The 25,605-nt window shown below is 48.4% G+C and overlaps 2 protein-coding genes and 1 non-coding gene across 3 annotated transcripts in view; 1 reads left to right on the top strand and 2 right to left on the bottom strand.

The window, feature by feature from the left end:
* MATN2 (matrilin 2) overlaps window positions 1-11,035 on the top strand; it is a 65,104-nt gene extending 54,069 nt beyond the window's left edge. Inside the window, exons 18-25 of the mRNA XM_054385377.1 lie at window positions 1,025-1,147; window positions 1,598-1,720; window positions 3,959-4,372; window positions 5,371-5,523; window positions 8,462-8,533; window positions 9,138-9,242; window positions 9,667-9,762; window positions 10,983-11,035. Coding sequence (XP_054241352.1) covers window positions 1,025-1,147; window positions 1,598-1,720; window positions 3,959-4,372; window positions 5,371-5,523; window positions 8,462-8,533; window positions 9,138-9,242; window positions 9,667-9,762; window positions 10,983-11,035 — 1,139 coding nt within the window. The remainder of the gene's footprint in view (window positions 1-1,024; window positions 1,148-1,597; window positions 1,721-3,958; window positions 4,373-5,370; window positions 5,524-8,461; window positions 8,534-9,137; window positions 9,243-9,666; window positions 9,763-10,982) is intronic.
* A 1,861-nt stretch (window positions 11,036-12,896) lies between these two features.
* On the bottom strand, window positions 12,897-18,006 carry RPL30 (ribosomal protein L30). The gene is made up of 5 exons (XM_054385453.1): window positions 17,963-18,006; window positions 17,821-17,871; window positions 16,720-16,865; window positions 15,133-15,263; window positions 12,897-13,084 (listed from the first exon to the last, which is right to left on the bottom strand). The coding sequence occupies exons 2-5, from the start codon at window positions 17,839-17,841 to the stop codon at window positions 13,035-13,037; spliced, it is 348 nt and encodes a 115-aa protein (XP_054241428.1). The 5' UTR covers window positions 17,842-17,871; window positions 17,963-18,006; the 3' UTR covers window positions 12,897-13,034.
* Window positions 13,221-13,352, bottom strand: LOC128970468 (small nucleolar RNA SNORA72). Its single transcript, XR_008489191.1, has one exon. It is a non-coding gene; the product is annotated as a small nucleolar RNA SNORA72 (small nucleolar RNA).
* Window positions 18,007-25,605: the final 7,599 nt, after the last annotated feature.

The raw sequence follows: 25,605 nt of genomic DNA, 5'->3' as shown, positions 1-25,605 counted from the left end.
CCAACCCCCCTGCCAGAGCAGCATCACCCAGGGCAGGTCACACAGGAACACATCCAGATGGGTTCTGAATGTCTCCAGAGAAGGAGACTCCACAACCTCTCTGGGCAGCCTGCTCCAGGGCTCTGCCACCCTCACAGGGAAAAAGTTTTCCCTTCTGTTCCTGTGGCACCTCCTCTGCTCCAGCTTGCCCCCAGTGCCCCTTGTCCTGTCCTTGGACATCCCTGAGCAGAGCCTGGCTCCATCCTCCCCACACTGCATATCTTTATCCCCAGCAATGAGGGCAGCCCTCAGGCTCCTCTGCTCCAAGCTCCAAGCCCCAGCTCCCTCAGCCTGTCCTCACAGGGAGATGTTCCACTGCCTGCAGCAGCTTTGTGGCTCTCTGCTGGACTCTCTCAAGCAGTTCCCTGAGATCCTTCTTGAACTGAGAGGCCCAGAACTGGGCACAATATTCCAGATGTAGCGTCAGCAGGGCATAGCAGAGGGGGAGGAAAACCTTTCTTGACCTCCTAACCACAACCCTTCTAATCCACCCCAGGATGCTCTTGGCCTCTTGGCCACAAGGCCACATTGCTGGCTCATGGGCATCCTTCTGTCCACCAGGACCCCCAGGTCCCTCTCCTCTGCACTGCTCCCCAGTGGTGTTGTGCTATTTGTGTCTTCATTATAGAACCAACCTCCTGAGAGTGAGCTCCTTCAGGGAGTTATTATTGCCATCATTTTACATTTAGTGGAAGTTATTTCCCCAGCTCACCAGGCTACATGCAATTTTTATTATTCCAAGGGGGAAAAAAAAATCTGCAAAAACCTCAGCCAGGCTTGTGAACATCTCTGTGTCCCACACAAGTCAGTGTCACAGGGGACTTTTGCTGAGGTGAGACAGGAAAAGGTACAGGAGTGAGCAGGAGCTTTCATGGGGTATGTTTTTTTTTTTTTCAGTCATGAAAGAAATAACAGCCTTCATTCCACTCCAAGCTTTCTCAGGCCAGAAATGCTCTAATAAGGCAATTCTTTTCACAATTCCCAGGTAAAGACCTGTGTAAATCCATTGCCCATGGCTGTGAGCATCTGTGCATCAGTGATGGTGATTGGTACAGCTGCCTGTGCCCTGATGGCTTTGTGCTGAGACAGGATGGCACAACCTGCCGAGGTGAGTCAGTGGTGGGTGTGTGTCAGCCACTTTGCTCTGGCACTGCTGCAGAAGTGAGCCAAGGGCACACTGCTTTGTCATGCACTCCTCAGGTGTCATCTTTGGAGTCTGAATTTTCAGAGATTCATAGAATGGCTCAGGTTGGAAGGGACCTCACAGATCGTTTACTCCAAACCCCCTGCCATGGGCAGGGACTCATCCAGCCTGGCCTTGAACACCTCCAGGGAGGGGACAATCACAGCTTCCCTGGACAACCTGTTCCAGTGTCTCACCACCCTCACTGCAAAGAATTTCTTCCTAATCTCCAGTCTCAATGTGCCCTCCTCAAGCTTCAATCCATTCCCTCTCATCCTGTCACTACAAGTCCTTCCCTAGCTGTCAAAAGTCCCTTCCCTAACTTGTAAAGCTGTTAAACAGAATCCATAGCGATGTTTCCATTTTTTTCCCTAGATGAAGATGTCTGCAAATCAGTTGCCCATGGCTGTGAGCATACCTGTGTGAATAATGATGATTCATACATCTGCAAGTGCCAGGAGGGATATGTCCTGAATGAGGACCAGAAAACATGCAGAAGTAAGTACATCTTATCTAGGGGGAAGGGTTTGAAGCTGAGGGAGAGCAGGGTCAGACTGGAGCTGAGGAAGAAGTTCTTCAATCTGAGGGTGGTGAGACTCTGGAACAGGCTGCCCAGGGAGGTAGTGGCTGCTTCCTTCCTGGGGATGTTCAAGGCCAGGCTGGATGAGGCCTTGGGCAGCCTAGTCTAGTTGAGAGGTGTCCCTGCCCACAGTGGGGAGATTGGGGTAGATGATCTCTGAGGTCCCTTCCAACCTGAGCCATTCTGTGATTCTATGATTTAGGCAGCATTTGTTTCTTTGATTTCTAAAATGATTTGACCTCACCACAAAAAGTGCCTCACTTCAAAACTGCTTTGATATTTGTAAAGCCCAAAGCATAGGTGAGTGTGATGGGAAATGTCTTGAAGAATTCACTTGATGTTCCTGTGAGCAAAAAACTAACAGACTGGAAGAGTTGTTTGGTACACCCAACAGTTCTTTCCAAACATCAGGCATAAGTCCAAAATGCAACCTTATTATCAAGGAATATGCACTTCAGTCAGATTCATATATTGTGGAGCTTTTCATGGAATCACAGAGTGTGAGGGGTTGGAAGGGACCTCCAGAGATCATCCAGTCCAACCCCCCTGCCAGAGCAGCATCACCCAGGGCAGGTCACACAGGAACACATCCAGCTGGGTTCTGAATGTCTCCAGAGAAGGAGACTCCACAACCTCTCTGGGCAGCCTGCTCCAGGGCTCTGCCACCCTCACAGGGAAAAAGTTTTCCCTTTTGTTCCCATGGCACCTCCTCTGCTCCAGCTTGCCCCCAGTGCCCCTTGTGCTGTCCTTGGACATCCCTGAGCAGAGCCTGGCTCCATCCTCCCCACACTGCCCTGCACATCTTTATCCCTAGCAATGAGGGCAGCCCTCAGGCTCCTCTGCTCCAAGCCCCAGCTCCCTCAGCCTGTCCTCACAGGGAGATGTTCCACTGCCTGCAGCAGCTTTGTGGCTCTGTGCTGGACTCTCTCAAGAAGTTCTCTGAGGTCCTTCTTGAATTGAAGGGCCCAGAACTGGGCACAAGATTCCAGGTGTGGCCTCAGCAGGGTAGAGGGGCAGGGGAACCTCTCAACCTCTATATCCCATTTTCAAATGCCATTCATTCCATTTGCTTCCCTTCCAACTTGACCTGCTTAGAGCATTGATATGCATTTATCACATCACCCTTGTTGAACACTCAGAGGAGAAACTCTTCTGCTGGAACTCACTAAAAACATTTATTCTGGCAGAAATGGTTGCCTTGGGGAGACTTACTCCCCAAAGGATGGTAGCATGTTCATGGCTGATCTCAGTCCTAACTGAAACCATTCCCCATGAGCTGCTGCCCTGTCTTGACTTTATGCAGTGATCTTGACATAGTTCTGGTAGTTCATATTCATTGCGTTTCCATCACCTTTAGTGTACAGAATCATAGAATGGTTTGGATGTAGACTGTACACAACCTCTTCAGACACACTGGCTTGGATGAGCCAGGATGATCATCTCTAATGATCAGGGGGCTGGAGCACCTCTACTACAAGGACAGGCTGAACTTCTGCAGGTCTATTGCTTTGAAAAACCTGCTGTGCCCAGAGGTGTCAAATGTGTTCTCCATGGTACTCAGCAGAAGTCCTTGTATTGAAGTACTCACTTGGGGAGACAGACAAATTAGAAGGGAAGTCAGGATGGGGCTTGAAGTTCAGGGGGTTGGAGCACCTCTGTTATGAGGACAGGCTGAGGGGGCTGGGGGTGTTCAGCCTGGAGAAGAGAAGGCTCCAGGGAGACCTAATAGCAGCCTGCCAGTACCTGAAGGGGGCCAGAGGAAGGCTGCAGAGGGACTGTTTGCAAAGGCCTGCAGGGACAGGATGAGGGACAATGGCTTCAAAATAGAGAAGGGCAGATTTAGATTGGATATCAGGAAGAAGTTCTTCACTCTGAGGGTGCTGGAACACTGGAACAGGTTGCCCAGGGAGGTGGCTGGGGGTCCCATCCCAGGAGATATTCAAGGTGAGGCTCAACAGAGCTCTGAGCAACCTGCTCTAGTGGAGGATGTCCCTGCTGACTGCAGAGGGGGTTGGACTGGATGAGCTTTGGAGGTCCCCTCCAAGCCAGCCCATTCTGTGATGCTATGATCTGTGAGTGGGAGCAGTCTCCCAGGTGCCTCTCTGGGTGCTGTGTAGCTTTCTGATGGTGTGAACGCTCTGCCACTTGTCTTGCAGGGTGCACTGAAGGCCCCATTGACCTGGTGTTTGTCATTGATGGATCAAAAAGCCTGGGAGAGGACAACTTTGAAACTGTCAAACAGTTTGTCACAAGCATCTTGGATTCCCTTGAGATTTCCCCCAAAGCTGCTCGGGTTGGGCTGCTGCAGTACTCCACAGAGGTGCGCACAGAGTTCTCGCTGCGGCAGTTCGGCTCGGCCAAGGACGTGAAGAAAGCTGTGTCACAAATGAAGTACATGGGGAGAGGCTCCATGACAGGGCTGGCCCTGAGGCAAATGTTTGAAAGAAGCTTCACAGAAGCAGAAGGAGCAAGACCATTTTCAGCAGGTGTGCCTCGGATCTCCATTGTGTTCACAGACGGACGAGCCCAGGATGAAGTCTCGGAGTGGGCGATGAGAGCCAAGCGAAGTGGTGAGTGAGATATGCTTGCACAGCTGCACAGGTTGCACTGCCTTGGAAGGGAGCCTCAAAGGGCAGCTTGGCCAACCCCTCTGCACTCAGCAAGGACACCTCCAACTAGAACAGGCTGCACAGGGACACATCCAGTCTGACTTGAATGTCTCCAGGGATGGGGTCTCAACCACCTCCCTGGGCAGCCTGTTCCAGTATTTCACCACTCTCACTGTGCAGAACTTCCTCCTGATGTCCAACCTGAATCTGCCCTCCTCCAGTTTCAAACCCTTGCCCTTCATCCTATCCCCACAGACCCTTCTGAACAGTCTGTGTTCATCTCTGGAGCCCTCAGCACGGGAAAGACACGGACCTGATGGAGCAGGTCCAGAAGAGGGCCACAAAAATGATCAGGGGGTTGGAGCACCTTCCCTATGGGGATAGGCTGAGAGAGCTGGGGGTGTTCAGCCTGGAGAAGAGAAGGCTCTGGGGAGACCTAATAGCAGTCTGCCAGTATGTGAAGAGGACTACAAGAAGGCTGCACAGCAACTGTTTGCAAAGGCCTGCAGGGACAGGACAAGAGGCAATGGCTTCAAACTAGAGCAGAGCAGATTTAGATTGGATGTTAGGAACACGTTCTGCACCATGAGGGTGCTGGAACACTGGAACAGGTTGCACAGGGAGGTAGTTGGGGCCCCATCCCTGGAGATATTCAGGGTGAGGCTCAACAGGGCTCTGAGCAACCTGATCTAGTGGAAGATGTCCCTGCTGACTGCAGAGGTTGGTCTAGAAGAGCTTTGGAGGTCCCTTCCAACCCAACCCATTCTATAACTCTCTCTACCTAAAGCACATTAAGGCTGAACTGTTAAAAGTTGGCTTTCAAGTTCCCCAGCACAGACATTCCTCATCCTCACCCTTCCTCTCTCTCTAGACTGAGTAATGTTCATTTTTTTCCTGTCAGGAAACGAGGATTTGGGACTGCTGATGTAATAATCATGTGCACCTTCTTTTGCATCCAGGTATCATTATCTATGCCGTTGGAATAGGCAAAGCCATTGAGGAAGAACTGCTGGAAATTGCATCAGAGCCTTCATACAAACATCTCTTCTATGCTGAGGATTTCACAGCTTTGGAGGACATAAGTGAAGAGCTCAGAGCCCAGATCTGTGAAGGTAACAATATTCCCCTTTTACTGAGAGAGAAGAGGAATAAATGCTTATAGATTTCATTTAATTTTTTTTTTGCAGGCCTAAAAGAACAACTAAGGGAATGTGAGCTGGGACAAAAGCTGTTCAGACAAAGAGGACAGCATGTTATAGTCACAGAAGTTTGGGCTGGAAGGGACTTTAAAAGTCATCTAGTTCCAACACCCCCTGCCACTAGCCCAGTTCCAACCTTCCACTAGCCCAGGTTGCTTAAGGCCTCCCCACTCACACATTCTCAGGACTTGGTTTTAATTGTAGAATCATAGAACATTAGGGGTTGGAAAGGACCTCCAGAGATCCAGTCCAGCCCCCCTACCAAAAGCAGGATCATCCAGGACAGGTCACACAGGAATGCATCCAGGCAGGTTTTGAACGTCTCCAGAGAAGGAGACTCCAGAACCTCTCTGGGCAGCCTGCTCCAGGGCTCTGACACCCTCACTGTAAAGAAGTTTCTCCTCATGCCGAGGTGAAACCTTCTCTGTTCAAGTTTGTCTCCATTGTTCCTTGGCTTATTCCTGTGCACCACCCAAAAGAGCCTGGCCCCCTCCCCTTGACACCCACCCCTCAGCTATTGATAGACATTGATCAGATCCCTCTCAGCCTTCTCTTCTCCACACTAAACAGCCCCAGGGCTCTCAGTCTCTCTTCACAGGGGAGATGCTCAAGTCCCCTAAGCATCCTTCTGGCTCTCCCTTGGACTCTCTCCAGCAGGTCTCTGTCTCCCTTGACCTGGGGAGCCCCAAACTGGACACAGGATTGCAGCTGTGGTCTCAGCAGGGCAGAGTAGAGGGGCAGCAGAACCTCCCTAGAACTGCCAAGGCTGGAAGTGCCTGGCAGCTGCTGTCAGGATGCTCACTGGTTAGCAAACCCCAGAGCTCGCTGGTGGAAATGCAGCTTTCAGGCACCCACGTTGCTGTTTAGCAACCACCAGCTGGAAAATCTGGGCTTTTTAACTTCAGGACTGACACAAAAACTAAGGCAATCCTGCCCCTTCGTGGCAGTCTCTGGACTGCAGGTCTAGTAGCTGGGCAGAGCTGAGGCCTCTCTGCTGCTCTCCTCTCACCAACAGGCACTGCCTCACGCCTGGGAACTGATGACTGAGCCAGACTTACTTTTCTGGACACTCCAGGACTACCTATTGCTCATCAACTCACTCCACCAGAAATTCTGCCTCCAAGCTGGAACCTGTTGGGTTTTGCTTGTTTTTTTGGTTTTGCCTTTTTTTTTTTTTGTTGTTGGGGTTTTTTGTTTGTTTGTTTGTTTTTTGGAGGGGGGGGTGGTTGGTTGGTTCTTTCTTTTTTTCCCTCTTCTGTTTTGGTTTACAGCCTATTTTTTTCCCCTCCTTTGCAACAGCACTAATTTCACTTTTACTCCAGCCTTAGTCTTTAGCTGAGGACTTCTGAGGCTGCAGCCTGTGAAGGCTGGGAAACCCTCTGAACTTCATGATTCCACTGACTAAGCCTCTCTCATCCCTACTTCCATCTGTAGAGGCATGCTCCCAAGTAAAGCAGAAGCCCTCCTAATCTCCTTTCATTTTTTCCTTTTATTCTGCAAGAGAGCACCAGCTTTGGACAAGAGCTGCTGGTTATTATTAATTCTTAATTGCCACTATTGAAAAATAAAAAGGTAGCTCTCTCTTTTGCTGCTTCAGAGAAATTCAGGCAGAAGGTTCCCATTCATTGCCTTGCTTCATTTCTCATCCCACTGGAAGCACTGAGGAGGTTACAGCAATGTCCTGCCTAATGCATACTCATCATGGTTGCCTTTTCACCCCTGCTCTGAGCCTTATGGGAACCTCTCATGACATGGCCACAGAACTCTTTTTGTCACCAGATCCCAGCCCTGATCAGATGGCAGCAGAACATTGTTCTTCTTCCAAGCTGCAGATGGTTCTCATGGCTGCAAATAGTCACAGAATCACAGGATGTTAGGGGTTGGAAGGGACCTGCTGGCCACACTTTTCTTGCTGCACCCCAGGATCCCATTGGCTCTCTTGGCCACCAGGGCACATTGCTGTCCCATGCAGGACTTGCTGTCCACCAGCACTCCAAGGTCTTTCTCCATGGAGCTGCTCTCCAGCAGGGCAGCTCCTAACCTGTCCTGGTGCCTGCTGTTATTCCTCCCCAGCTGCAGGACCCTGCACTTGTCCTTATTGAACTTGATGAGGTTTGCCTGCCCCCAGCTCTACTTTATCTATATGAATATTGTAGTTCTGCCCACTGAACTGTGGTGGTCATCTTCTTACTCAACAACTTACCTTGGTTCATTCCCAGCAATCCTCATGCTCAGTCACTCCAGCCTCCACCCAGAGAGTCTCATCTCCTTCCCAGTGTAGCTTAGCACAGCTGCCTAACAGCATGGGTGTCAAAATTCAGTAGATCAAGGGAGATCCCAATAGCTATAAACAATCTCTGGAGTCTAGAAGCATCTTCCACCTCCCTACTCCATCCTCCAAGGCATCCTTCTCACCTGAATTCTCCCAACTTCCTCATCAATGTCTCCCATTATAAAGGAGAAAATAGCCTTAAGCCTTTCCTTCCTATTCCAAGCAGTTTCTATCCTTACTCAGTTCACCCCAAGGGGCTGAGAGATGGCAATGGAACATGCAGGAATTCCCACTGAAGGGCACAAGGCAGGTTGCTGTCATTTCAGATTACTACTCTCCATCTGTTCATAAAGCACTTCTGGTTTTGGAGGAGTTCCTCTGCTAGTCTGAGAGTTGAAGGGTGAGTCCTGGAGTTTCCATTCACACTGGACCTCATCTAAACTGCACAGATCTGAGGCATTCTCCATAGAGACAAACACCAAGTTAGTGGCAAGAAACAGCTCTGTTTCCAGGGAATGTGAACAGTTCTATTGCTGCTTTTCCAATCTCATTTCCTTTGGCAATTTCTTTCTACACCAGCTTTGAGAGAGCCACCTCAGCAGCAGGATCCATCATCTGGGAGGCTTCCTAAGACTGCTCCACAGACTTCAGGTGGGCTATTTTAACTCAGTGTCTTGTCTTGCTGTCTCCCCATTGCTCAGTTGCTCCTTTGTGCTGCCTTCTGTAGAGAACTTTAACAGTTTACCTGTGAGAGAACTGTTCACCCCATTCCCTTTTCCACCCCCAACTCCAAGCCACCTTCCTTTTGCAGTTCAGATCTGCTTTGTACAGAAAGAAAAAAAAAAAACCTAAGAGTCACTCTAACAAATGCATGGCTGCATGCTCCTTACACCATCCAAACCAAGCCCTTGCTGGGAAGCTTGCATTGCAACACTCTCTGCTTGGCATTTTAAAGCATGTTCAGCTTTCAGTCACTTCTGTCTCTCACAGGAACCTTTCACAACTCCCTTCCAGTTCTGCAACCCACAACTTTAGTCATGGGTACAGTAAATGCAGCCTAACAACCCTAACAGCTCAGCTTCCCTCACATCCCTGTGTCCCCCTGCTCCTCTCCATCAAAGATCCTCACTGCAGGCAGTGAGATTCTAACTAAGGAGAACTCAGTGCATGTGAGTGGAAAGCAAACCAAAAATAACAACTCTGTAATTAAATGCAGTGGGTTTGATTTTTAGACTTTTTGGGGGGTTTCCTGCAGGATCTGACTCAACCACCATAGCCATCACAGATGTCATTGCCTGTCCCAATCTTGCAGTACACCACAAGTACCTTTTTGAGGATGGTCACACTCACTCCACCACAGGTAATCAGCTTACTTTTGTCTAGAACCATTCAGCCTGCTCTCTGAATGCACAGCCCTGTCTCATAGACTCTTTTCCTCTGGTGACAAAATTTGCCTCAGACCAGTCAGAGACTCCACAACCTCTCTGGGCAGCCTGCTCCAGGGCTCTGTCATCCTCATAGTGAAAAGGTTTCTCCTTATATTCACTATGCTCCAGCTTCCTTTGGATGTTGGCATGTGCTGGGAACAGGAAGCTGTGTTAAACCTGCCCTGCATTTCCAAGTCCTTGTCATAGAGTCACAGAATCACTAAGGCTGGAAGAGATCATCCAGTCTAACCATAACCCAACTACCACGTGCTGCCCCATCCCATTTGATTTATTCAGCATTTAGCCAATGCTTTACTGTTTGATTGGCTTGTTGGTTTTTTTTTTTTTTTCTTTCAGCAAAAACCTTGAAAGATAAAGAGCAGTGCAGATGTGAAAACCTTGTGACCTTCCAGAACTATGCAACCAGTGAAGTCAGGAAACTCAGCCAGAGATATATCCTTTTACATGTAAGAGACGAGGGGGCAGCTGAGAAAGGAATGGGGACACAGCCAAAGCTGGCTCCATAGCTCAAATCAATCTACTCCAGTTGAAAGCTCAAGATCCTAAGGCTTGAAATCTGCCTCTTTCATAGAAAGGGACAAGGTATTTATTTAATAAGGATGTTTGAATAACCCCCTAATAGCAAACCCCTTCAGGGACAGCACAGGCATGACTGGTCAAATGCAAGAGTCACACTCTCTGGGTTGTTTCTTTGGATGGTGTGGACGCAGGTAATTTTTAACTGCATTCTGTTCATGCAAATGTCATCAGCCCTCTGAACTCTTCCTCATTTGGAGCACTGTTTGAAGCAACTGGCTGCATCTGGTGCTCCACCAGCAGTGCAGCTGCTGTGTTCTGCCTCCTGCAGCCAGTAGATGCTAAGTGCAGGCTGACACCTTCCCTGCCAGGTCAGTCTTTGCAAGGCAGCTGTCAGCACAGCAGCCTCAGTAGGTTTGACACAACCTGCAACAGCTCCCAGCTGTTTAGCTTCCCTTTAGGACAGAGCAGAAGGGGCAGCTCTCAGAAGCAGCAGCCTGAGCTCCCTTGTCTAGGTGTCTGTTAATGAATAGGGCTTCACAGATTAGTTCAGCTCAGTTAGGTCAAGGCTGAATAAGGGAGTAGCACATAGAATCACAGGATTGTCAGGGTTGGAAGGGACCTCAAGGATCATCCAGTTCCAACCCCCCTGCCATGGCCAGGGACACCTCACACTGCAGCAGGTTGCTCACAGCCACATCCAGCCTGGCTGCAAAAACCTCCAGGGATGAGGCTTCCACCACCTCCCTGGGCAACCTGTGCCAGTGTCTCACCACCCTCATGGGGAAGAATTTCTTCCTAACATCCAATCTGAATCTATCCATTTCTAGTTTTGCTCCATTCCCCCAGTCCTCCTCTAGCTTGGATCCATTCCCCCCAGTTCTGTCACTCCCTGACACCCTAAAAAGTCCCTCCCCAGCCTTCTTGTAGGCCCCCTTCAGATACTGGAAGGCCACAATAAGGTCTCCAGGGAGCCTTCTTTTCTCCAGACTGAATAGTCCCAGCTCTCATAAAGTGCTGGGACTCAAGAGGGTAAGCAAGAGAAAGAGCAGCAATGGCCTACAGCCATCAGGCAGCAACCACTCTTGTTCTATTCATGCATCCCATCAGCAGCTCTTTCCTTAACCTTTGCCTACTGGAAGAGATGACCAAGAGGATGGAAGAGTTGGAAAACAGACTAAAATACTGATCAAACCAAAGTGTATCCTGCATTCTTTATTTATACACACAAAGTGGTCAGAGCTATTTTCTTAAACTGGTTCAAAGTAAAACAAACCACAAATCCTGGTGTCTGAAGTTGAAAAAGAGTATTTTTGGATCCCTGCACCTATAACCCTGTGTTCTTGCATTGATTGCAGATAAGAAATGTTGAAATCTTTATATGATATAAACATTTCAGTACCTAGCAAAAAAAAGAAGAAAATCTAATTCAGCAGAACTAAAGAACTGAAGTAAGCTGTGCAAAATAATAAAATGCTGTTATTTTTTTGAATTGTTTTGAAATACTTTTAGGGTATGAATTTATTTGGCTTGTCTTTCTGCATTTCCCTCCTCTACCTCCACTAGGCTCTGCTGGTAAATATTTTAAGTACCCTGTGTGGATACAGTTCTGGATCTACACCCAGAATACAGAACAAGTGGGACAGCACTCACAGCAACCAGGTTTCACTTCAGATTGGCTCAGGTTGAAAGGGACCTCAGAAATTATCTACTCCAACCTCCCCACCATGGCCAGGGACATACCTCTCAACTCAGCTGCTCAAGGCCTCATCCAACCTGGCTTTGAACACCCCCAGGGAGGAGGCAGCCACAAGCTCCCTGGGCAGCCTCTTCAAGAGTCTCACCACCCTCATACTGGTCTTACAGCAAACAAGCACAAAGCTGCAGGCAGGGATACCCTCACCAGTGATTTGCCAACATCAGCTCTTCTGTGTAACATCTTCAAACAACTACAAAAGGGCACCAGTGTAAAACCAGCTTGGAGAAGTTCATTGGTAAGTTATTGGAAATACAATCACAGAATCAGAGAATGATCCAGCCCAGAAGGGACCTCCAAAGCTCATCCAGTCTGACCTCCCTGCAGGCAGCAGGGACATTCCCAATGAGATCAGGTTGCCCAGAGCCCTGTCAAGCCTCACCTTGAATATCTCCAGGGAAGGAGCCTCAACCACCTCCCTGGGCAACCTGTCCCAGTGTTCCAGCACCCTCAAAGAACTTCTTCCTGATATCCAATCTAAATCTGCTCTTCTCTAGTTTGAAGCCATTTCCCCTCATCCTGTCCCTGCAGGCCTTTGCAAACAGTCTCTCTGCAGCCTTCTTGTAGCCCCCTTCAGCTCCTGGCAGGCTGCTATTAGGTGTCCTTGGAATCTCCTCTTCTCCAGGCTGAACACCCCCAGCTCCCTCAGCCTGTCCTTGTACCAGAGCTGCTCCAAGCCTCTGATCATTTTTGTGGCCCTCCTCTGGACCCTCTCCATCAGCTCCATGTCCTTCCTGTGCTTAGGACTCCAGATCTGCACACAGCACTCCAGGTAAAGCCTCACCAGAACAAAGTGGCAGAATCACCTCTCTGGATCTGCTGGCAGTGCTGCTTTTGGTGCAGCCCAGGATGTCATACATCAAGTCTGGCAACTATCCTCTTTGCCATGTGACAGAATCATAGAATCATGGAGTGTTAGGGTCTGGAAGAGACTTCCAGAGATCATCAAGTCCAACACCCCTGCCAGAGCAGGACCATATTCTCTTGGAAGACAAAGGAGGTGGATAATGTGCCTCAGGTGCTTTGTGATTAACTTGATGAAGTAGTCTGATTTTTAAGTGCAAGTAAAACCTTTGGGATCTCCCACCAACAACCCAAATTTGCTACTGTACCTCTCAATATGCATTGGTTTTGGAGTAACACTCTGAAACAAACAACTAAGGAAATTGTAGCCTGTTGGGAACTGGCAACATACTTGCCATGACCAAGTCTTCCTCCACTTACCTGTCCAGATCCAGAGCTTTTAAAGAAACAGGCAAAGTTTTGCCCTGTGCAGTTACTGCCAACAGAACAGGCAACACATCAGTGGCAACCAATCTCCATTTATAGAGTTTCTTCCCTGAAGCCAGCAAAGGTATAATACAAATTATTGTTGTTTTCTTAAAACACATCTGTAACCAGTTTTATTGTAGAAATAAGACCTTTACAGCATTTACTTCTCACTGGTTTGTTCTGGCATGCTTCTGATGATGTCAGAGTCACCTGTAAAACAACAACAAGAAAAAGAGGACTCACAGAATGATCTGCTTTCAGTAAAAATTGATTAAAAATCCCCAACACACTGATTCTACAGATATCAACTTCAAAGCAACACAAAGTCTTTTTGCAATGATTATGCAGCTGTCACTAGCATTCACAAAGCCAGTCCTAGAGCAGCAGTCTAGGCCTGGAGGACACAATGCAGTTTTCCTCTAGCGAATGTCTAGCCTCCCCTGGTCACAGATCCCAGGACAGCGAGAATTATTCGCAGGGGGGTTGCTACACAGCAGGAAGCAGTCTGCATTTTGGGCAACAAACACAACCAAATAGTCACTCTGAGAAGATTCTGTAGAGAGGATGGAAAGTCACCTCATCAGCAGACCATGTGAGGAATTTCAGCAAATCTGTGCTACCACACCACAGAATCACAGAAATGTTCAGGTTGGAAAAGCCCCTCAGGGTCACCAAGTCCAACCATTGACCCTACTCTGCAAGGGTCACCCCTAAACCACATCCCCAAGCACCACATCCAAACCACCTTTAAACACATCCAGGCTTGGGGACTCCACCACTTCCCTGTGCAGCTCATTCCAATGCCTGACCACTATCCCTGAAAATATTTTTCCTACTGTCCAGTCTAAACCTCCCCTGGTGCAGCTTGAGGCCATTCCCTCTTGTTCTGTCACTAATTCCCTGTGAGAAGAGACCAGCACCAACCTCTCCACAAGGTCCTTTCAGGGAGTTGTAGACAGCAATGAGGTCTCCCCTCAGCCTCCTCTTTTTCACACTAACCATCCTCAGCTCCTTCAGTTGCTCCTCATCAGATTTCTTCTCCAGGCCCTTCCCAGCTTCCTTGCCCTCCTCTGCCCTGGCTCCAGCACCTCCACATCTCTCTTGGATTGAGCTGCCCCAAACTGGACACAACACTCCAGGTGTGACCTCCCCAGAGCTGAGTGCCAGAGAACAATCCCCTCCCTGCTCCTGCTGGACACAGCATTGCTGATCCCAGCCAGGATGCCTTTGGCTTTCTTGGCCACCTGGGCACACTGCTGGCTCATATTCAGTTGCTTGTTGATTGCACACAGACTCACAGATACCAAATAAAACACTGCAGGTGACCTTCACTCCTGGATCAGCATCCAGCTGCATGTGGGATTTTTTGGTATGGATCATTCTGGGAAGCAGGACAATTCACAACCCTTTGCCTTAGATTAAGGCAAATGAAACAAGGTATTGGAATGAGCTGCCCAGGGAGGTGGTGGAGTCCCCAAGCCTGGATGTGTTTAAAGGTGGTTTGGATGTGGTGCTTAGGGATGTGGTTTAGGGGTGAGCCTTGTGGAGCAGGGTTAATGGTTGGACTTGGTGATCCTGAGGGGCTTTTCCAACCTGACCATTTCTGTGATTCTATGAAACAGCATGTAGCAGACGCTCATGTTCTACCTGATGTGCTCAGAAACATAGATGCATAGAATAGTTAGGTTGGAAGCGGCCTTAAAAGTCATCTAATTTTAACCCCCCTGTGAGGGCAGGGACACCTTCCACCAGACCACGTTGCTCAAGGATTCATCCAACCTGGCCTTCAACACCTCCAGGGAGGGGGCATTCATGAAGTTGCTTCTCAGTCACTGAAGCATCAGTACTGACCAACTCAAGGCCACAGGGTTTGGCAGTATGAGGAGCTCTCTGCAAACATGAGCAGTAGAAATCCCAGATTCTAAGAACCTAAACTCAGGAAAGAACAGGATCTTGGTCAGAGGAAATTATAACTTAAACTTGACACAAAAGGACAGGGAAATTCTTTCAGTACAAGGGTGGTGAGGCCCCGGCATGGGTTGCTCAGGGAGGTTGTGGATGGTTGTTCAAGGCCTTGAGTGTAGTTGAGAGGTGTCCCTGCCCACGGCAGGGCAGTTGGAGTAGACCACTAAGGTGCCTTCCAACCTTGGCCATTCTAGGATTCTGTGACAGCAGAGTGTGTCTTCAGCCCTGCAGGTTACTGCTCAGTGCTGCTGAATGGAGGAAGCAGTGGTGGGTGGAGTGCCAGAGAGCCATACCTGGGTCGATGATGGCCAGCGTGCAGACCCTGTAGTACTTGCCGCAGGCTGTGCCCAGCTCGATGTTGTTGCCGCTGTAGTGGTGGACGCCAGTCTTGGCCAGCATGGCGTAGTACTCGATCTCAGACTTCCTGCGTCCAGGGAAAGGGCAGTTAGGCACTGACACACCTGACCAGCTGTGACACAGCCAGAGCACCTCTGGCTCCATCACCCTGAAACCTTCCCACACAGTGCTAGACAACAGCACAGCATCACCAAATGGCAGGGGTTGGAAGGGACCTTCAGAGATCGTCCAGTCCAACCCCTCAGCCAGAGCAGGGTCACCCAGGGCAGGTCACACAGGAATGCATCCAGGTGGGTTTGGAAAGCCTCCAGAGAATGACACTCCACAACCTCTCTGGACATACTGCTCCAGGGCTATGTTACCCACACAATAAAGATGTATCTCTATGTTGAGATGGAATCTTCTGTGTTCCAGCTTGTACCCATTGTTCCTTGTCCTATTGCTGAGTACCACAGAAAAGAGACCATCACCTTCATCCTGACACCCACCCCTCAGCTATTGATAGACATTGATCAGATCCCTCTCAGCCTTCTCTTCTCCAGACTAAACAGCCCCAGGGCTCTCAATCTTTCCTCACAGCAGAGATCTTCAAGTCCTCCAGTCATCCTCATAACTCTCCCTGTCTCTTGAACTGGGGAGCCCAAAACTGGCTGCTGCTGGCTGCCAAAGGAACTTGGCATTTTTCTTCTCCATCATCTTTTCTCCTTCCTGTAAGATTTCATTCAGATTTCCAGTGGTCAATACTGTTCCTCAGACACTTTCAAGATCCCTGCCTACCTTAAACAGCCCCCTGCCATTTCTCAAGCAGCTTATTTTGGTTTTCTGTATTTACAGTTTCTTGAACCTGCCAATAGCTTTTGAGGACAAAAAGGGCCCCAAAATTCAACTAACTGGTGGACAGCAATGTGCCCTTGGGGCCAAGAAGGCCAATGGGATCCTGGCTTGCATTGAGACTGTCCAGCAGATCCAGGGAGGTCAGGAAGGGACAGGGACAGGCTCTGCTCACTTGTGCCCTGTGAGAGGACAAGGGGCAGTGGATGGAAACTACAGCACAGGAGGTTCCACCTCAACATGAGGAGGAACTTCTTTAGTGTAAGGGTGACAGCATTGGAACAGGCTGCCCAGAGAAGTTGTGGAGTCTCCTTCTCTGGAGCCTTTCCAGCCCTGTCTGGATGTGTGCTTGTGTGACCTGCCCTAGATTCTATGGTCCTGATCTGGCAGGGGGGGTTGGACTCGAAGATCTCCACGGGTCCTTTCCAACCCCTAACGTCCTGGGATCCTCTGAACTCTTTAGATTGGAAATCTAGAGCAATGTTTGGAAGCATTTGAACACATCCAGACCTGAAATCGTTATACACCAAACTCATCATCACTTTAACTTCAGAGGACTCACAGCCGGCAAAGCATTCTGCATTCTTAATTCAGTGCAGCAATAAATATTAAGTACACTCTGTATTTGTAACCCCCCCAAAAAAAAAAGAAGAATCTCTTAAGGAGAATGAGTTTTTCACACATCTGCTTACCTCAAAGCAGGACAGTTGTTGGCAAGGATGACCAACTTGGCTTTGCCCTGCCTAATCATTTTCAGAGTCTGTTTGTAGCCTAGCACATATTTACCACTTTTCATAACCAGCTGCAGCCTGGAGTTTATGGACTCTAGGGACTTTTTCTGAAAAAAAAAAAAAAAGACAGAGAAAAGCATTAGTGTTGTGTTAGTCTACAGCTTGCAAAATGGTGCAGGACATACAGCAGTTAAGGAATTCCAAATATAGGCAAACTTTCACTCATTTATTAATGATCTCCATCATGGAACAAAAAAGGCCAGCCTACCACAGGAGTATGAGAAAGTCTGTGGATAAGAGATGGGGATGGTTGGTCGATCTCATAAAAATCTCTCATCCTCACGGATCTTACGATAGGAAAATACATCCTGAAGCACTGTTGCTTCTATTTGTTTTAACCATTAACATCCAGGTGCATTTCACAAGCCTTAATCAAAGCTCTGCTAGCTAAATGCAAGTAAATAGTACTGCTCTGCAAATCTAAGCCAGGTTTGGAGTATTTCTCAAGTGGTTAGCAGAAACATAATCACAAGCAATAGGAGGTGACACTCCAGCAGGAGAGCATGGTGCTCCTGACAAGCAATTAGTGCATTTAAAAGGAAGAAAACCACCATCGAACAAGAATCCCGTACCTTCTAGAGCAGCTCAAAGAGTAAGACAAGAACATGTCAGGAAATGCAAATGTCAAGCTCCACACGCACTAGGAACTCGGCACCAGCTCCCCCTTCCTCCTAGCAGGGCAGCCCCGCCAGCAGCCCAGGGTAGTGCACTGAAGGAACCCGAGGGCAGAAAAGCCGGTGGGAGGCATCTGTAGGGTACGGCCGGCAGCCTGTGCACGGAGGACGCGATCTGAGCTCTGAGGGTGGCGACCCGGGTCTGTGCCCAGGCCCTCCTGCCACCGCCATCCCCTGCCGGGGCCCACTGTGTCTCATCGCGGCGCGACCCATCCCATGACGCGATCCATCCCACGACGCGACCCATCCCTCTCCGCTGCCCGTCCCGCGCCGCGCCCGCCGCTGGCGGAGGCCGGGCCGCCGCCACGTGAGCCCCGCTCCCACTCACCGTCTTCTTCGCGGCCACCATGTTGCTGCCTCGCGTCGGCTCGGGCGGTAACTGGAACACAAGGGGGAACACGGGGAGGGGTTAGCACCCGGCAAGCGGCTCCTCCGGCCCGCCCGCGCCGCCCCGGCCGAGCCGCACTCACCGGAGACGCTCCGCCAAGATGGACAGGCAGCAGGAAAGGGCCGAACTCCCACACGGCACCGCGCCTCACGCGCCGCCGCTCTCGCGAGAGCTGCCCGCCGCCTCCGCGACCCTGCCGTCGGCTGCCAGCGCGCCTGCGCCCACCGCTTCCGGCGACCTCAGCCGCTCCTCTTAGAGCTCCTGCCCTCAGAGGCAGGGGGCAACGCCTGGAGGTGGGGAGCGGCTGCGCCCGACGGAGCGCGCCCCCTCCCCTCCCCCTCCCTCCCCCCCCTCCCCCCCCCCCCCCACCCTCCGGTCGCAGCCGCCCCCCGGTCGCAGCCGCTCGGTGCTTGAGGTGACGACCGCTGCTAACCTGCGCAAGGAGAATCTGTCCGTCGCTAGAGGAGACAGAGGAGTGCTGTAAAACCTTATTCGAATAAAGGGGAAAGTCCGTGGGATAATAATCCCTAGGGAATCTCAAGTTGCTGGAAGGCGCAGCTTGCTTCCCTTTCATCCTAAAGTCCCAGAGGCAAATTTCCCTCTCCATTTATCCCACTGGCTGAGGTGCTTGGAATTTACAGTCTTCCCCATCCATCGGCTACAGGTCCCCTTTTACCTGCAGCTCCCCTGTGTATTGTACACGGTACGTTCACTTAAATTAGGTTCTCCTCCGGGTGGAGAAGTTAATATCCAGCAGCCTATGAAGCCTGTGCTCTGTCCTAAAAGGTCAGCAGTTGAGGCTGTGTTCAGTGTCTGCTGCCATTGGGGAGCATCCTGCTCACCCACAGCAAGAGCCCTGCCGCGGCACTAGCAGAGGCTCTCTGTGAGTTCCATAATGTAACAGAAATAAAGGCAGACCGGTTCTTTCTTCGTTATCTCAGCTTCCTCCAGCTGACTCTTCATTCTTAAAGATGCTGTCCACTTAATCCTATCGCCTGTTATCAGTAAAGAACGGGGAAACGTTAGGAAGAGTATGACCAGCAGATCGAGGGAAGTTCTCCTCCCCCTCTGCTCTGCCCTGCTGAGACCTCACCTGGAATATTGCATCCAGTTCTGGGCTCCCCAGTTCAAGAGGGACAGGGATCTGCTGGAGAGAGTCCAAGGGAGGGCTCCAAGGATGCTGAAGGGACAGGAGGACTGACTAATGAGGAGAGTCTGAGAGCCCTGGGGCTGTTTAGTGTGGAGAGGAGAAGACTGAGAGGGGATCTGATCAATGTCTATCAATAGCTGAGGGCTGGGGGTCAGGAAGGAAGGCACAGGGACAGGCTCTGCTCACTTGTGCCCTGTGAAAGGACAAGGGGCAATGGATATAAACTACAGCACAGGAGATTCCACCTCAACATGAGGAGGAACTTCTTTATTGTGAGGGTCACAGAGCACTGGAGCAGGCTTGCCCAGAGAGGTTGTGGAGTCTCCTTCTCTGGAGCCTTTCCAGCCCTGTCTGGATGTGTTCCTGTGTGACCTGTGCTGGATTCTATGGTTCTGCTCTGGCAGGGGTGGTTGGACTGGAAGATCTCCAGAGGTCCCTTCCAACCCCTAACATCCTGGGATCCTGGGATCCATTCTTTTCTAGAACAGGTTTTTAAAATCTGTTTAGCACCACACCTGATTTCTACTATTTTTACAAACCCTGAATCCAGTCTTATGCAGCACCATGGTCCTCAGAGTAGAAAACAAACCCACACCCAGACACCTGTACATGTACCCTGTGCATCATATATCAGCAGGCCACGTGATTAAGCTTCTGTCTCACCATGCTGATGACCATCTAAACTTCTGGAGAAAAAAGAGGTTGAGAGTTTTGCTAGAAAGGCTCTGTGGTACCTTGTGATACACAAGAAAGCATTCAAATCAATGTTCAGACTTTCATGTTGGATGGCTGTGGCATCCACCTGTCAAAGGGCAAGGCTGGGCTGGCCACCAAATGAGTTCCAGATGCTCTCTAAGAACCCCTCTGATTCCCAAAGGGAAGAGAAAGGGGATAAGGGAGAGAGACTGATGAGGTGGGAAAGAAACTAAATCAGCTTTAATGAAAATAATGAAACCAAATAGATAGAAATAGCTACAAACCAATCTTGAACCCGGCCCCTCATGGCAATTGGTCACCATCACCACTGATGCTGTGGCAGAAGTCACAGACTGGACTCAGCAGCAGACAGGATCCATATTCAGGAGGTGGATTTTTGAGCTGGATTCAGGAACTCCTGGATCAGGATTGAAGGCAGAAGGGGCAGAGCCCTCTTCAGATATGCTGGCCATTGAAGAAGAGAGAATCACAGAATCGACCAGGTTGGAAAAGACCTCAGAGATCATTGAGTCCAACCTATCACCTAATACCTAACACCTCCTGACAACTAAACCATGGCTCCAAGTGCCACATCCAAGCTTTTATTGAACACCTCCAGGGATGGTGACTCCACCACCTCCCTGGGCAGCTCATTCCATGGCCAATTACTCTTTCTGTGGAGAACTTTATCCTCACCTCAAGCCTATACCTCCCCTGGCACAGTTTGAGATTGTGTCCTCTTGTTCTGGTGCTGGTTGCCAGGGAGAAGAGACCAACCCCCTCCTGGCTACAACCTCCCTTCAGGTAGTTGTAGACAGCAATGAGGTCTGCCCTGAGCCTCCTCTTCTCCAGGCTAAACTCCCTCAGCCTCTCCTCACAGGGCTGTGCTCCAGACCCCTCCCCAGCCTTGTTGCCCTTCTCTGGACACATTCAAGTACTCAATGTCCTTCTTAACCTGAGGAGCCCAGAACTGGACACAGTACTCAAGGTGTGGTCTAAGCAGTGCTGAGCACGGGCAGGATGACTTCCCTGCTGGCCATGCTATTCTTGATCCAGGCCAGGATGCCACTGGCCTGTAGAGGAGAGGCTTGACCCTGGTGACCCCTCAGCTTTTTACTGAACATGCTGTCCATGGGCTGCAACCTTGTTGATCACTTTAGGGTCACCTGAACTGTCTGCTCCTCCAGCTTGTTTGTTTTTATGGATTAACTGAAAACACAAAACCTGCTTGCCCTCCTTTAAATAGCTTTTTAAGATGATTGAATGGCTCCTGCCCAGCGTCATGCACACACAACTCAGACAGATGACCAAAGAAACTCTCAGTGCAACTGTTGCTTCCAGAGACACTCAAGACAACCTGCTGAGCACCTTCTGAACTGAAACACCAGAGGCTTCCCTCCTTGGACAGCATCAGATCAATGCTGTGTGAGCCTCAAAGCTGCTTGGTTTGACTTGGCACAGAAGACAGAAACCAGGCTAGGAAGTGGTCTTGGAATCGGTGTTTGTTGTGCAGGTCCCACATACCAAGATCTGATATAAAATATATCTGATGTGTGACAGAGCAAACAGCAACTGAAAAGCAGAAGAGTGCTGGTGTTCTCAGGCTCAGTAGTGTCCAGAGGTATCAGAGCAAAGGAAACAAGCCAGGCTGCAAAGAAACTTTACACAAACACACAAAAGGAATCCTGCACAAGGAGCACACAGCACAAGTGCTTCTAAACCTCATCCTGGTGTGAGGAGTTTAATCCTGGATGAGTCTTTGGCTGTGTGGTGCAGCAGACAGGCTGGAAGGAAGGGATGTCAGCCAGAGGGACCTTGACAGGCTGGAGAGGTGGGCACAAGCCAACCTCATGAGGTTCAACAAGACCAAGTGCAGGGTCCTGCATGTGGGTCGAGGCAATCCCAAGCACAAATCGAGGCTGGGCAGGGACTGGCTGGAAAGCAGCCCTGAGGAGAGGGACTTGAGGGTGCTGGTGGAGGAGAAGCTCAACAGGAGCTGTCAATGTGCACTTGCAGCCCAGAAAGCCAAGCAGAGCCTGGGCTGCATCAAGAGAAGTGTGGCCAGCAGGTCAAGGGAAGTGATTCTCCCCCTCTACTCAGCTCTGGTGAGACCCCATCTGGAGTACTGTGTCCAGCTCTGGAGCCCCTATTACAAGAGGGATATGGACATGCTGGAAGGTGTCCAGAGAAGGGCCACCAGGATGATCAGAGGGCTGGAGCACCTCTCCTTTGAGCACAGACTGAAGGAGTTGGGGCTGTTCAGTCTGGAGAAGAGAAGGCTCTGAGGTGACCTTCTTGTGGCCTTCCAGTATCTGAAGGGGGCTCCAAGAAAGCTGGGGAGGGACTTTTTAGGCTCTCAGGTAGTGATAGGACTGGGGGGAATGGAATAAAGCTGGAAGTGGGGAGATTCAGGCTGGAAGTGAGGAAGAAGTTCTTCCCCATGAGAGTGGTGAGAGCCTGGAATGGGTTGTCCAGGGAGGTGGTTGAGGCCCCATCCCTGGAGGTGTTTGCAGCCAGGCTGGATGAGGCTCTGGCCAGCCTGCTGTAGTGTGAGGTGTCCCTGCCCATGGCAGGGGGGTTGGAACTGGATGAGCCTTGTGGTCCCTTCCAACCCTGACTGATTCTATGATTCTAAGACTACAGAAGAGGCTGCTCCAAACTGCAAAGAACTTATGCAGGCTCTCTAATGGTCATTGTCATTGTTACAACCACAAAATGTTTTCCTTTTCCTTCACAGGTTTGCAGAGTACCTGCGGTCACAACAACACCATGAAGGCTCCAGGCTTGGGGCAGAGTGGTTAAGGATGTCCCCTCCACTCTGATTTTTTTTTTAAGCTAGGTTTCTATTCAACTCTATAGGAAAATACACATTTTCTGAGACATTAGCAAAAAACCAGCCCAGCTGATGACTGCTGAACGTTGCCTTCGCTGCTCTGCACCCATCCTCTCAGGCTGGGCTCACAGAGCTGATTATCCCAATGAATAGGGTTGGCTGCTCCCAAATCTGTGGCCTTGGCTTGGCTTTTTTTTTTTTTTTTTTATCCTCAGGACACTAAAGCCTGTTTATGTCTTTGGTAGCTATAGAGTCTGCAGCATTATATAGGTGAGGCTTGGGTGGAATGTTAATGATCTTGGGTATGTGAGGCTACTGCTGCATCACAGAAGCACACAGAAGCTTCTGATAAGCTCTGCTTACACTGCTTGGGTTTAATCCCCATCTATCAAAGAAGGATGGCAACGACAGAGACGTGGTGGTGCTGTTTGGAATCACACACAAGCCCTGCATAGGAAAGAAAAGGCTCTGATTTCTTGGATTTGTTGCAAAGCTTTCCCAAGGCAGAAGAACATGCTGTGCCTTTTTTTTTTTCTTTTGTGATGCAATTCTGCATTCCCGAATGCAATTCTGCATTCCTTCATTCTGCATTCCCTAATGCAATTCTGCATCCCTTCACTCTGCATTCCTTAATGCAGCTTTGCATCTCTTCACTCTACTCCCCTTCATTCTGCATTCCTTAATGCAATTCTGCATTCCCTAATGCAATTCTCTATTCCTTCATTCTGCATTTCTTCATTCTGCATGCCCTAATGCAATTCTTTATCCCTTCATTCTTCATTCCTCCATTCTGCATTCCCTAATGAACATCTGCATTCCTTCATTCTGCATTCCTTCATTTCATGACATCACCTCAAGCTTGCTGTCACGAATGGCAGCTTTCATTCAGGCTGCTGAGTAGAGCACCTTGGTGAGGGGGTGACAATAGAGATGCATTGGTGAGGAGGTGACAATAGAGATGCATTGGTGGGGAAGTGACAATAGAGATGAATGGGTGAGGAGGGAACAGTAGACTTTCCCTTAAATATCTATTCCTGCACCCACAGAGCACTTTATGGACTTAAAGACACTTTATGGACTTAAAGACAGCCTTTTGTTGGGCATTTTCCAATTTCATGTTGCTTTTTTTCTTTCATCAGGCCTTTGAGTGCTTGACCATGCTGAAAATCAAGCTGTAAGCAATGACAGGAGTGAAGACTGAGATCCATACAGCTGTCACCACACCTCAGCATACCCTTTCAGTCCCATGATCATCTTAACAGTCAGAGTAAAAAAGAGATTAAATAAATACCTATTGGTCATGGCAGAAACTTAGGTGTATTTGAAGGTATTTTGCTGAGAGATGTTGCATTTGGAGGTGTTTTGCTACGAGATTTTTGCATTTGAAGGTATTTTACTGGAAGATTTTGCATTGGGAAGTATATTGCTGGGAGATTTTGCATTTGGAAGTGTTTTGCTGAGAGATTTTGCATTTGAAGGCCTTTTACTATGATATTTTACAATTTAAGGTATTTCACTGAGAGGTTTTGTGCCAAAGAAATATTTCCCTGCAAGAAGAATAGAATAAAGTGTGGTTCATTCACCACACCTTATGAGAATTGTTTGTAAATTCTAAAGCAAAGAGAGATTTATTATATATTATTATGTGCTCTAAACCCAATATAAGATAAGGACGGTAAAGATGGTCAAGATAAGATATATTCCCATTGAAATGAAAAAAGCTCTAAACCAAACATAAGAAAAAGATGGTCAAGATAAGATTTATTCCCATTGAAATGAAAAATGCTCTAAAACCAATATAAGATAGAGAAGATAATGATGATAAACATGATGAAGATAAGATTTATTCCCACTGGAATAAAAAATGCTCTAAACCAAATATAAGATGAAGATGATCAAGATAAGAATTATTGCAACTGAAAATTAACAATGCTCTAAACCCAATAGAAGATGATCAACATAAAATTTATTTCCATTGAAATTAAAAATGTTCTAAAACCAATATAGAATAGAGATGGTAAAGATGATCAAAATGCTCTGAAAACAATAGAAAATGATCAAGATAAGATTTACTCCCATTAAAATTAAAAAGGCTCTAAAACCACTGGAAGATGATCAAGATAAGATTTATTCCCACTGAAATTTAAGGGGGGGAAAAAACAAACTAGAATAAACTGTGGTTTATTCACCACATCTCAGCAGGATTGCTTGCAAATTCCAAAGGAAATCTGGATTTATTCCCTTTGAAATGTAAAAATAAAAAAAAAAAGAGAGAAGAAAAAAAAAAGAAGCAGCAGCAGCTATAAAATCCATGAACTAAAGCCCCACAACCAAAGCCCAACCTGACTCCCTTGTACTATGCAGCTGTTTTAGGTAGGTGACAGCAATTTGTGACATATTACCATGGCAACATTGGCCTATCTCAATAGCTGCATTGCTCCTGAAGGGAAGAAATGCTCAGGGTGCATCCTAATGCTCCTAATTATTGCTCCAATTTCAGCATCTTCTGTAGAAATCAAAACTGATTTTTTTTTCTCACTTTTATTCTCTTTTTCTCTCCTTCTTTCTTCCTTTCTCCTTCCTTTTTTCTTTATTTCTTTATTTCTTTTTTTTTGTCTTATTGCAAAAATTTTTTTTTTTTTCCTCCTCCCTTGATACTTCTTGAAAGAGATTTCAGCCTGTGATAAGTTTCAACCGTGCTCAGTTAGGCCACGAGACCGAGCAACAACCATTTCTAGAAGGAGCAAAAAGCAGCTCCTGAGGAAGAGAATTTTCACAACTGCATGTGGAAGCTGCTGGAAGTTTAAGAGAGGAGGGGTTGGGGGGGAAAGCAAATCACAATCTGTTTCAACTTCTCTTTACAAGGCTGTGTTTTGATTCAGCCTCATTTATGTTTGTGTTTCATTCAGATTTACCTTGATAGATATTTATGTTATATATTTATATATGCCTGCAGTTATATATTTATGTATTTATATATATATTTATCTTACATATTTAGATATGTCTGCATTTATATATTTATTATTTATGTATTTATAAAGTT

This window comes from Indicator indicator, chromosome 12 (genome assembly GCF_027791375.1).
Source record: "Indicator indicator isolate 239-I01 chromosome 12, UM_Iind_1.1, whole genome shotgun sequence".
NCBI classification, from domain to species: Eukaryota; Metazoa; Chordata; class Aves; order Piciformes; family Indicatoridae; genus Indicator; species Indicator indicator.
The sequence above is the reverse complement of the archived record's forward strand: the minus strand, read 5'-3'. Positions and strand labels throughout refer to the sequence as shown.

What these genes read in the sequence shown, in the direction of transcription:
- RPL30 (XM_054385453.1), bottom strand. Translation starts at nt 17,841, where the DNA reads ATGGTGGCCGCGAAGAAGACG. An exon ending in TGGTGGCCGCGAAGAAGACG is followed by an intron (nt 16,866 to 17,820) that starts GTGAGTGGGAGC and finishes TTTTTTTTTCAG; the next exon opens with AAAAAGTCCCTAGAGTCCAT. An exon ending in GCTGGCCATCATCGACCCAG is followed by an intron (nt 13,085 to 15,132) that starts GTATGGCTCTCT and finishes GTTGTTTTACAG; the next exon opens with GTGACTCTGACATCATCAGA.